Raw genomic sequence first — 13,283 nt, 5'->3', positions numbered from 1 at the left:
CTATGGACATACAGTTAAAACATTAAATTTTAAAGTCACTTGAAATAAATCTGTGTGTTCATGTCACCTAACATAGCATTAGGTTTGGATATCTTATTATGTATTTGATTTTCAAAATTTTAAAAAATATTTACAGCATTCTAAAATCAAAGCTATAAAATAAGGTATATTTAGAGAAGTCTAGGTTCTATCTCTATGGTTCCATCTCTATACAGAGAAAGTCATTCTGGTTTGTTTTTGTTTTAATGTTCCATCGTTTCTTTGTGAATATATAAGCAAAAATGTATACATTCATACCTTCCCTCTCTGACCCAGTATGGCATGCCACATAAAATACACAAACTACACCTTGGATTTTTCACTTCATAATATATTTTGGAGATCTCTCTATAGTGGTAAGACCTTTCTCACTTCTTTTTATAGTCGTACTACGTAGCTGCACCATTGTTTATTCAAGAATCCCTGATTGATAAGCATTTGGATTCTTTCCAGTCTTTTCCCTACAATATTAGTTAGAAGCCAACCATAAAAGCTATGAACAGCTAAACAACAAGCCCGTTCTCTAGAAATTTAAGTGGCTGGCACTGCTAGAATCTCCTTGCTAAATGTCTTCCCTGGACTTGGGACATACCAAGAAGCTAAATTTCTTTTCTTTCTTTCTTTCTAATATTTATTTTTTATTTTAAGGGAACACAATATCTTTATTTTATTCTTATGTGATGCTGAGGATTGAACTCACTGCCTCACATATACTAGGCAAGCACTCTACTACTGAGCTATAACCCTAGCCCCTAAGTTTCTTTTTTCTTTTTCCCCTCCCTTTTTTGAGATGGGGTCTATGTTGTCCAGGCTGGTCTCAAACTCCTGAACTCAAGTGATCTTCCCACCTCAGCTTCCCAAGTAGCTGGGACTAGAGGCCCACATTACCACGTGCAGCTCCCTTCTTTCTGAATGACGCCAAACGTCTAAAAGTTCCTCTGGCCATTTAACTAGCTGGATCAAAACATGTATTTTATCAGATTACTGTTTCTCAGCACTCTTATCACAGAACACACAGAACACTGCAGTGTCAACCACAATCTAGGAAGAGCAGTGCGAGTGTATAAGGAGGCCCTGAGAAAGTAAAAGAGAATTGGAGAGCCTGGAGCTAGGATGGTCTGGTGCAGACACCTGCTCTGAGACAGCACGACAGACACTGGTCAGGTCAGGACAGTGGCACTACAAGCATATTCCTCACAGGCCCAATGCTGAATACACAAAAGGAAAGCCATGTCATTGGACCATGCAAGTAGCAGGCCACGGGGAAAGCAAGAGAATAGAGAAAAACTGGATATCAATCAAGTGAGAAAAACTAGATAAATGCTGAGATTTTATGTTTGAGAGTGGTTAAAAATAAAAAGGCTAATCACAGTAAATACAAATTTAATGTCTATATTGATCGAATGCTATTTTAAGTGTGAATCTGATTGAGTTAATTTGTTTTTGCGTGTTTTAAACTTATATATACCATGCTTTCTGAAAGGGGGCTAGAAACTCGAGGTTCTGGGATTGTGCAAAGGTCTAGAAAAGTAGCTAAGATAAAACGTGTTGAGATCTGGCTTCTAAGAAAGTTATAAAAATACTTGAGATGGGTAACAACTATTGGTTAAAAGTACAGACACTTAAAAAAATGATGAATTACAGCAACACATACAGAGTGTTCACAAATAAATTAAGCTAATGTAGTCTTGAAGCAAAAATACAGGATTATTATAAATTAGGATATGACTTAATCATTGATTTTCTTTAAGAAAAATGACTTTAGGGGCTGGGGTTGTGGATCAGTGGTAGAGTACTTGCCTTGAATGTGTGAGGCACTGGGTTTGATTCTCAGCACCACATATAAATTAAAAATAAAGGTTCATTAACAACTAAAATGAATAAAATAAAAATTAAAAAATAAAATGATTTTACTGAATTAAAGTGACCAGAGATAAAGATAGAATAACAGCAATGAACTTTGATGGTCAAAAACATCTCCCTGGGACTGTAAGTTTTAGAACTGAGTTAATTTGGGGTCATTCTAGAATCTTGGCCTGAGTCCATGACTTCTAATTTCTTTACCCCTTTTTGGTACTGGGGTTTGAACCCAGGGCACTTTACCACTGAGCCACATTCCCAGTCCTTTTTATTTTTTATATTGAGACAGGGTTTCACTAAGTTGCTTAAGGCCTCACTAAGTTGCTGATGTTGGCTTTGAACTTGACACCCTCCTGCCTCCATCCTCCATCCTCCTGTCACAAAAGTAACCTAACGTTAGTACCCTCCACTTAATATTTGTGTGGAACAGTCTTTTAATGACTATGACTAGATAGTGGTTAAATACTATTCTTCAGTGAAAGGAGAAGATTCAAAATAGGCCTCAGACTTAGAAGGGCCTGCTTGCAGGGCCCATCCCTGACTAGCAAACCATTCTCTACACTGATATAAAACTTTCCCTAAATGCTAAAAGTAACTCATTCTGCCTAAACTATTTGTCAAGCAGTGTGGCTTATACTGGCTGCCTACTTTTCTTCTGGGAGTCTGGAATTTGGGTATGGGCAGAGGGTGTCTGTGTGACAGCCTCTAACTGAAGACCCTGGTACTGAGTATCTGGTGAGATGCTCTGGTTGACAACACTCTGTATGTGTTGCTGTAACTCATCGTGGGGTAAAGTAAGTGTGTTCTTCAAAGTCCCTGGGAGAGGCTTAGGGAGGCTTGTCTCTCCTTTCCTCCTTACCTTTTCCCTTTGTTGTTTTGTGTCCTTTTGCCATAACAAATATTAGCTATGAGTACTACTAAATGTCCAGTTCTGTGAGGTGGTATTTTTTTTTTTAATGTAACATATTGATTGGCCCAAGTCACATGAGTCCTATTCTCGAGTTTGGATAAATATCTAGTTTGAGAATCATGAATGGAAGCTAAAACTATAAAGAATAAAATCAGAGTGTTAAATAAATCAAACACATTGTTCATTTTCAATAAAAAATGTATTAAGGTATGCAGGTTGACTACCCAGAAACGGAGTCTTAAAAACCAAGGCTTTTAAAATAAATTCACAAGATAACAGCTAAATGAAACTTTGATACATCATTATCAAACCAAATTACTTGTATCTTTTTCACCCATCCCCCCAAAATAAAATGATACACTTAATCTAGCTGAGAACCATCAGGCACTTAACAATATGGACTAAAGAGATACATCGGATAATGAATCTTTCTATAATCAAATCACCCATTTGGTGATGTTATTTTAGACATATTCTTTTTTTTTTTTTTTTTTTGAATTTTTAATATTTATTTTTTAGTTCTCTGCGGACACAACATCTTCATTGGTATGTGGTGCTGAGGATTGAACCCGGGCCGCACGCATGCCAGGCGAGCGCGCTACCACTTGAGCCACATCCCCAGCCCCTAGACATATTCTTTATCATGATACAGATTAATCAGATTAAACCTATTTCAATACCTATATGCAATCATCCACACATTCTTAAAAAATATGTATAGCAGATGTATGTATTGCTCAAAACCCAGAGAAGATACACTTAAGATTTGAACATTTTGTAAAATTTACCTCAAAAGGAAAAAAAAATATTGAATCTTAGGTTAATAATATTGATGCTGAACTATTTAGAAGGAAATGTACTAATGTCTGTAATGATTTTACATATGTCAAAAACAGAATAGGCTGATGGATGAATGGCCAGATAGAGGGGTATAGAGATAGATATATGTGAATTAAGAAGGCTGAGAAACTGTTAGTGGTAGAATCTTGTGCTGGATAGCTAGGTGTTTACTATAAAATTGCTTCAATTTTTCTGTTTGAAAATTTTCAAAATAAAAAGATATTTTAAAAAATGCCAGTGTAGGGGATAGTGATCAAAGTTCATCTGATAAAGGTATCTGGAGGATAAACTTTCTGTGAGTAACTTCTACTCAACAAAGAAAAAAGATGTATGAGGATTTTCTGACAGCCAAGGTAGGACATGAGATGGTACAACAGGACCACAGCTTTCTCTGCTAGCTCTCCAGGCAGGTGAAATCAGGGGTCCACTGATTAAGGGTACTCTGGAGGGACTGTATGGACTGCTAGGCCTCTGTACCTCTCAGGCACACCTTCCCAGAGCCTCTGCACTCCTCACCAGCATGATTCCTTGTCATGTAAGCATGTTTATTTTAGTAAATAACTAGGATTTAGTACTTTCATCAAGGACCCTTAGATGTGTGGTAATGATCAGTGATGGCAATATACAAGGTGATCTCCAAGCTCTTCTATATTTACCAAGATAGAAATACCCATTCAAAGTCTAGTTGATTTACCAAAGAATGGCTCAGGAAGCCCTGAAATCCTGCTTACTTAGTTCTGACCAGGAAAGGGAGATGAAGAGTGGATAATCTCTACTCCCACTTACCTTCACTGGGGTCTGCAGGAATTTCACTTGCCTCTGGTGCTGTCTGGTTCTCTGTATTATGTTCTCCTTCTGGTTGAATCTGAGATAAGACATCAGGTTGGTTCATGGCATAATCTACGAGAGGAAAAAGGGAGAGCGGGTATGACAGAGCTAAATGAAGTATGACAACCAACAGCCATTAAGGCTGAGTACAATCTTTAAGGTCCCCAGGAATTTCTTTTAGATTGAATATGGCTTCTCTACATCAATTCACTTCCAACAATAGATGATAACTACTCAAGAAAGCAGGTACGAGCAGATGTACTATGAGGAAAAGCAAACGTGCCAGGTGAGCTCTGCCCACTGCTCCTTTCATGGGGATGAGAATGACAGCAGGCCTCAAGGGAGAGTGGTTAAGCTCCTTTAAATGTGAAGGACACCCAGGGAAACCCCCAGTTCACAAGACTCACAGCCCCGAATGTCATTCTTCCCTAGGATTTGGCAAAAGAGGGATTATGATTTCCTACTTAGCAAGTGTGAATTGGCCTTTTTAGCTTGGAACTAAGCTAAAACTCTGCAGTAAAGACACAGTGAAAATGAGGACAGTAAAGGAAAAGAGTCTGTCTCCGCCCTCTCTGGGGCTGCTGTCACCTCATTCAGAAGGTGCCAACTCAGCCTCACCCATGGAGATAAGAGATTCGTAGTTTCCCTTCATGATATTCTTGTAAAGCTCCTTTTGCCATTCTTCCAACTTTTCCCACTCTGGAGTCGAGAAGTAGATGGAGACATCATCAAATGCCACAGGCACCTAAAATTACAATCACATGGGTTAGTCCCACCCATTGCAATCCAGTCATTCAGTAACTGCCCCCATTAGTTCCTTTTATTATTATTATTTTTTTACATTCTCAAAGGATTGGCAATGAGTATTCTAAATAGCTCAGAAGTTGTTAATGCTCCACTTGTTATTAGTATAATCCTAAAATCTCAACACATAACATGCAGCTGGCACATTTCTTGAGGCATATTTAAGTATTTTGCAAGCAGTAAGAAAGCATCTCAATGCCACACAGTAAACTTCAAGTTTTTCTGGACTAGGGTTGTGGGCTCATTGGTACATCGCTCTGCGAAGCACTGGGTTCAATCCTCAGAACCACATAGAAAATAAATAAATAAAATAAAGGTATTGTGTCCAACTACAATTAAAAAATTTTTTAAAAAATATTTTTTACTTGTTGTTGTACCTTTATTGTTTATTTATTTATATGTGGTACTGAGGATCGAACTCAATGCCTCACACATGCTAAGCGAGCCACTCTGCTGCCGAACCACAACCCCAGTCCCCCAAAAAATATTTAAACAAAACAAAAATTCAAGTTTTCCTGCATCTCTCATTTCATCTATTTGATCTGCCTTTCTTCAGGAACAGTTTTCCTCAGAAGAGTTGATTCCTCTAGCACTTCCTCTTCTAGTTCTAATCTCCTGCCAAGCAGAGGTCCATCCTGATACTGTTCCTCAAATCTATGAGGAGGAAAGGAAGTTCCATGCCCAGTGACTGAAAGCTAACAGGACTGACACCAAGAGCATGTAAGAGAACAAAATTCGACTACAAAATTCATTATGGCTTCTCTGTATAGCCTTTAGTCTTTTTTGAAGTCTTTCATATTCTTTTTGTTTTTATTCTTCTTACATTTACTTTCCTTCAAATTTATTGTGCTTTTCTGTAATGATGTAAAAAGGATTCCTTTTCCCATACATTGAGGTGTTCAAAATTCTAGGTCCTAATCTTGGACTAATCTATATCTCTCTGCTATCTTAAGTGTTTCTTCAGTTTATATAAATTAAATATGTGCTTATTTAGTATATAATAATATATATTATCTTACACAGATATACATGAGCTTTTTATCTCATCATTTGACAATACAATTTTATATTTTACATAGCTATTTCTTATTCAAGTCATTTGCAAAGGCAAGATGGTTTCTGAAGAAATCTTGTTTGGTGGGTAAAGGATCCATAGAAGGATTCTCATTATTGTCTGAATTCTGATCCACTGAACCTGGAAATGGGAAAACTTTGATGTTACCACCACCCCCAAGGACCACAGAAATCCTAATTGTGTTCATTTTTAAAGTGCTTGCAGAAGTTACACCAAAGGCCCCTGTCACATCTTGCCCAGGGTGATATTGGAAGGTACTGGTGACTGGAAGACGTTATTCACATTCTCTTTCCTCCTTTGGACAGAATCTGCTGATGTCCTCTAATTCTATCAAGAGGTCTTTCTTCCCTCTTGGAACCTCCACTGAGGCACAAGGTCCAGATTGCCTTGCAGTCTTACCTTCCATGTTCTTTGAATGACAGAATTTGTTTCAAATTCTTCTCTACAGGCCTCTAAAACTTCTGCCTTCTCCTTCAGTTTCTTCAGCTTGTTTGTGAAGGGATTCCCTGTCTTTAGGCAACTGTAGTCCATTGCAGTTTCCTTCCCGCTCAACTGGATGCCTATGCTTTTCTTCAACCACCATGTCTATTCTTTCTTTTCCTCTTCCACTATCTTTTCAACTCATAGCTGCACTTTTTTGGCTCAGCTTCTTAAACTTTGGCATTCCTATTTCAGCTTTTCACTGTTCCCTTTAGCATTTGGTTTGAATTCGTCAAATCCACTCTGACTGTGCAAGGGAGATCTTGCATCTGCAAACTACTCCTTTGTTGTTTCAGGTCAGAATTTTCACTTTTCCTTTCTTTGCATTTTTGGTGTTCACAGTTTGTCGACATTTCAGCCTAATACCATGAAGACCCTTCTGGCCGACTCTTTTGCCATGTATGGAGCAGATTTCTCCTCACACAGATCCTTTTCAGAGGGCTTCCAGACGTCCAGTTCCACTTTTCATTTTCTCTAGATCTGCTAACTTGTTCTTGAACTCCAGCTTTTCATTTTGTTGTATATTAATTTTTTATAACCTTATTCCCCAGCAGCTCCCCGGCAGCTTGTATTTTTGTAACCATTTTTTCTTTCAGAGACATGGTCTTGCTATTTTCCCCAGGCTGGCCTCCACTTCTGGTGCTCAAGCAATCCTGATGTCATCTGCCTCCGCTCCAAAAAAAGGTAGACTATAGACACATGCCACTGTGCTGTGCTCCTTTCCTATCAAGAGCACCTGGTGCTCAGTGGCTGATATTCAAGTGACTCAGTTATGTTCACCCAAGTCTTATTCCTTTCTCAGCTCACTCCTAGAGCTTGCTGCTTCACTTTTATTTGTTTTAAATTCTTGGGGCACTTTACCACTAAGCTACAACTCCAGCCCTTTTCTTTTTCTTTCTTTTCTTTTTTTAAAATATCTTTTTTTTTTTTAAAGAGAGAGTGAGAGAGGAGAGAGAGAGAGAGAGAGAGAGAGAGAGAGAGAGAGAGAGAGAGAGAGAATTTTTAATATTTATTTTTTTTTAGTTCTCGGCGGACACAACATCTTTGTTGGTATGTGGTGCTGAGGATCAAACCCGGGCCGCACGCATGCAAGGCGAGCGCGCTACCGCTTGAGCCACATCCCCAGCCCTTTTAAAATATCTTTATTTTTATTTATTTATTTTATGTGGTGCCAAGGATGGAACCCAGGGCCTCACACATGCGAGGCAAGCACTCTACCACTGAGCTACAGCCCCAGCCCATAGCCATTTTCATTTTGAGACATAATCTCATTAAGTGGCTAAGGACCTCACTGTTTCTCAGACTGGCCTCAAACTTGGGATCTTCCTGCCTCAGCCTCCCAAATTGCTGGAATTACAGGTATGCACCACCATGTGTGACCTACCTTTAGTTTTATCTATTATGTTTAGTCACCTATTTTGAATATTTAAGTTATTTATTGGTCAGTGTATTTCTTTCTTGTTCAATTTTATATTATTTACTGATTAAGAGATACTTTGTTGCTTGACTATAGTGGCTGCCAGCACCCCCAGTTGGGCTTCTAGTCCAGTAGGCAAGTATTCAACCACTGAGTTCCACCCCCACCCATTTGCAGCTTTCTTTCCAAGAATTTGGCCCAATAGTTTAGCTAACTTTTTCAGTCTCCAGGGATCTGACTGTAGCCTGAATATCAGCCAACCACCACACCTGTATTCTTTGGCCATTTTCTACCTAAGCACCAGAATTCTCTTTTTTGGTCCTTAATTCTGCTGTCTGCCTCTTAATATTTTCATTTCTGATATAAGTAGCATTTTTTCTTGGACAAGGCACTCCATTCCTGTGCTGCCTCTTAAGGGATCCACACCAAGTTTATAGTTTATGTAGTTCTTCATCTTTCTTCAGGCTTGCAATCTCTTATATGTCTGTTCTTCTAAATCACCTTTAAATTCTGTTTTTAGTTTTCAGGTTCTGATCTGAGAAACATGTCATAGAAAAGCTTATCATATTAAATTGATACTTTTCCCCTTCTACACCCAGATTCCCAAAATACACTCTGTTATTGGAGTCTCTAATTCTTTGTTGTATTTGGGGTCTTAACAGTTCCATTTTTGGTGGCACTGACATGTGCAGCTTGATTTCTCCTAAGTCTTTAGTTTTCTCTACAAATTCTTCTCCTAGCTCTTGAAGCACAGTTGAAATTTTTCTTAGCCAGTTTGCTTTTTACTTAACAGGCACTTAAATTAACTTTGTAACTTTATGTATTCATTCTGCAACCTTGTATGTCTCACTTTCTGAGTCTAATGGCTAGTTTCCTGATGTTCCCATCCTTACCTTTCATTGGTTAACATGTTTTGGAATGCAGGTTGAGAAGTTGTCAGCACACTGAACCAGGAGGGGAAAATGTTGAGGAAAGTGTCCACATTGCAAAGTGAGCTGATACCCACATAAAACTAAATTCTAGCTTTCTTAATGTCCAGTTTTCTTTCCTCAGCAGACCAAAATACCAGACTTATACACACTCCTTGCAATGAGTGCACATAAAACTTAAGAGCTAGGCCAGGGAACTCAGTGGTAGAGTGCTTGCCTACCATTCACGAGGCCCTTAGTTCAATTGCCAGTATTACACACAAACAATGGTGACCTGTGTTCTGGTTGGGCTTGCTATAGCAGACACCTCCACAGCTCTGATAATGAACATCCACTCATCTTATGGAGGCACTGGGGTTAAGAGATATGATCCTACACGTAAGGTGTTGGCACAGCCCACAATACCTGGCAGGACCCTCAGCAAAGAGGAGGTGGGACAAGGAAGAGGTGACAGGGCAATGAGGAGGCAGAGAAGAGAAGAGTCAGACTTTAAACCTTGCAGAGATATCTGAGATATCCTATGAGAGCCTTGAAGGCAGAGAAGGTAGCATGCACTAAGAAAGGTCCTTTTCCTGCTCAGTGGACTGCCTTTTCAGGGATGTGGGGCCAAGACATCACCTCAAATTGCTGCCCACTTCCCTCTATCTTTTTAAGTGTCTTCTTAGTTGCAAAATACTATGTGAAATAGTAAAAATTCCATGGAGAAACTTAAGACAGAGCCCAGCCTCTAGGAGGTCAGATGTTCCCAAGGAGTGAGGTGATAAATTCTAGAGCTGTTTTTGGGAGGGTGAGACAATTACTTGTAAACAGTCACTCAGAGTTAGGAACAACTGCAAAGCAGTATTTAACTCACACAAGAAAAAATATGAGTATTTTCTATGTACAATGTTTTCCCCTAAACTCCAAGATTATCAATATATGGTTTCTTCCCAAAATGAACATGTAAATTAGTGATATGAATAAGAAATTTCAGAAACAGTTATAGTAGGGCTGGGATGACCCTATGAGATGAGACTTTGGCTAGTCCTAAGGAGAATGGGGAAAACATGTATGCAAGAAAACTGAGGAGTACATTTGAAGGACAATAATAAATTCTACCTACTTGTGGGTCAAAGTCATAAGCAGACAGAATCCCTACCTCCCAGGCAGAATGGACTAAAGTTAGGCAATTCTCCTGTAGTAAAAATGGGGAGGCTCTGGGAAACTGAGCTACCTGAACATTAGTACCTGGAGTAATATCTATCATAGTGGCTGGCTCTTCTGGCCATGCAGCAGCTGTCTAGCTTTATTCTTAAATATGAATTTTTTTAATTGGTTGTTCAAAACATTACAAAGCTCTTGACATATCATATTTCATACATTAGATTCAAGTGGGTTATGAACTCCCATTTTTACCCCACATACAGATTGCAGAATCATCGGTTACACATCCACATTTTTACATAATGCCATAATAGTGACTGTTGTATTCTGCTACCTTTCCTATCCTCTACTATCCCCCCTCTCCTCCCCTCCCATCTTCTCTGTCTACCCCATCTACTGTAATTCATTTCTCTCCTTGTTTATTTTCCCATTCCCCTCACAACCTCTTATATGTAATTTTGTATAACAATGGGGGTCTCCCTCCATTTTCATGCAATTTCCCTTTTCTCTCCCTTTCCCTCCCACCTCATGTCTCTGTTTAATGTTAACCTTTTCTTCCTGCTCTTCCTCCCTGCTCTGTTCTTAGTTGCTCTCATTATATCAAAGAAGACATTTGATATTTGTTTTTTAGGGATTGGCTAGCTTCACTAAGCATAATCTGCTCTAGTGCCATCCATTTCCCTGCAAATTCCATGATTCTTAAATATGAATTAACTATTAAGTATCTTAGAGAAAGCCTGTGATACGAACAAGAAAAAATAAAAAAGGAGAAATGTTCCATGGAAAAAGCACCAGTTAATTCAGGTCACAACTTAAACAACTGTCCAAATTCTTTACTTAAAAACAACTACTTGTTGCTCTGGGTATGAAACAGAAATGTATTATGTGTATTTCCTATCTCATCACACAGAAAATTAAAAAGATAATATTCAAGGGCCAAAATGTAATAAAACTAACATATTTACTGCTCAACAGGACATTCTTAAGTGAGTTGTTTTGTTTTTTTTTTTTTTTAATTTGCTATAAGTACACCAGTGGTAAAGGAATCCCAGTAAACTTGCTCCTGCCTTGATTTGTGCTGTCAGCAGTTTTACCCACCACTGCTTTTGGACTGTTGGTGTAAACATTGATGGTAAAAGAGGTAAATTATGTCCTGACATTATTATGAAAAAAAAATTTTGCCCTCTTTGACCACCTAGGATCTATAGATCACACTTTAAGAACTGTTTGATAGGGGCTGGGGTTGTAGCTCAAGGGCAGAGTGCTTACCTAGCATGTGTGAGATACTGGGTTTGATTCTCAGTACCACATAAAATAAATAAATAAATTTAAAGGTACTATGTCCACCTACAGCTAAAAATATTTTTTTAAAAAAAGAACTGTTTTGATAGGAAAAAATATTTGAGTAGCTACCACATACACAATCCACAAGCGAGGCAGGCACAAGGCTAAATCAGAGAGACCTTGAGCTGATAGGCTATTAAGGGAACCTAAGACAAGGTAGAAAATTATGTGTCCTAAGTGGAGTCAAAGGGACTTGCAAATCTGAAGAACAATTATTTTAGATGTAGGATACAAAGGAAGGCTTTAATTAATTTTTTAAAAAAAATCTTTTAGTTATAGTTGGATGCAATACCTTTATTTATTTATTTTGATGTGGTGCTGAGGATCAAACTGAGGGCCCTGCATGTGCTAGGCGAGTGTACTACCTACCACTGAGCCACAACCCCAACCCAAGAGAGGCAACTTTTGAATTGGGCCTAAAGGATGGCAAGAAGGACTTCTAAATGGAGGGGACATGATCAAAGCAGGAGGCAACATAGGACATGTTCAAACAGCAGTTCAGCGTATTGGCTGGAGGGCAGGGTATGAGAAGTGAAGTAGTGGGAGGTTGGGCTGGGGACTTTGGATCTTATTGATAAAGGGGAGCTGAGGAATGCTGAGAAAAGACTGACCTGATTCCAGCTATGATTTGAGAACATTAGTTTGAGTGGCATCATGCTGTTTTGGGAGAGTAGCAAGTGGAATATATTAGAAGGGTTTTGAGAAAGACCAAGCAGGAGCCAGGGAGGACATGATTGAGTACAGCTGCTGTGGGGAGAGAGGAGACACAGTTACCTAAGTAGAATCAACAGACATGATGCTTGTTTTTTTTTTTTGTAGCAGGGATTGAACCCAGATGCACTTAATCACTGAGCTACAAATCCTAGTCCCTGCCCTCCCGCTCCCCCTTTTTTTAAAATTTTGAGACAGGGTCTCCCTAAGTTACTTAAGGCCTTATTTAATTGCTAAGGCTAGCTTTGAACTTGCAATCACCACCTATTGCAATTATAGGTGTATGGCCAGATTCAGTCAGATGTGACTCTTTGGAAGACAGGGACCATGTCTGAATCGGATTCCATACAAGGTGCTCACCAAACATTTGTTGAATGAACAAACACAGTGGGCACCAGTGTTGCCTGCCCTGAGGAAGGCTTCTGGAGGAAGGGGGACTTGCTTATGCTTCCAGTCTCCCTCTGCTAATGTTTCCCCTCCTAATGTCTTTGTCATTCTTTGACCACTTCCTGACTGCAGTGACATGCCTGGACTATATATTGAGAAGGCCCTTGAGAATTATCTCTGAGCTGCCCCTACCTCTTGGTGGGACAATAGCATTAAGCATCCTGACCCCACATTGATCTTAGATGTGACTCTTGTGGCTCTCAGCCCCTGATGACTGTACCTCCTACAGCAGAGGCTGATGGCTACCTGTTTTAGAGTTACTTGTACCTTGCTGGTGTAAGTGTTAGAGTTCAGGGTCTCCCCACTTTAGAAATCCCTGTTAAGGTTCAGAGTCTCCCACTTTAGAAATCCAATCCTAGTCAAGCATAGTAGCACATGCCTAGTCCCAGCTACTCAGGAAGCTGAAGCAGAAGGAATGCTTGAACCCAAGAGTTCAAGGGTAGCTTGGGGGCAATA

The 13,283-nt window shown here is 39.2% G+C and overlaps 1 protein-coding gene across 4 annotated transcripts in view; it reads right to left on the bottom strand.

Moving 5' to 3' along the window:
• Znf398 (zinc finger protein 398) overlaps window positions 1–13,283 on the bottom strand; it is a 35,514-nt gene that overhangs the window by 12,809 nt on the left and 9,422 nt on the right. For 3 of the 4 annotated variants that reach the window (XM_078040761.1, XM_078040762.1, XM_078040763.1), the window contains 2 exons: window positions 5,096–5,222; window positions 4,436–4,549 (listed from right to left, as the gene is read on the bottom strand). In XM_078040761.1, coding sequence (XP_077896887.1) covers window positions 4,436–4,549; window positions 5,096–5,222 — 241 coding nt within the window. Of the gene's footprint in view, window positions 1–4,435; window positions 4,550–5,095; window positions 5,223–12,280; window positions 12,417–13,283 lie in introns of all 4 variants that reach the window. The other variant, XM_021727247.3, reaches the window with a different exon arrangement.

Source organism: Ictidomys tridecemlineatus, chromosome 2, assembly GCF_052094955.1.
Source record: "Ictidomys tridecemlineatus isolate mIctTri1 chromosome 2, mIctTri1.hap1, whole genome shotgun sequence".
Lineage (NCBI taxonomy): Eukaryota > Metazoa > Chordata > Mammalia > Rodentia > Sciuridae > Ictidomys > Ictidomys tridecemlineatus.
The sequence above is the reverse complement of the archived record's forward strand: the minus strand, read 5'-3'. Positions and strand labels throughout refer to the sequence as shown.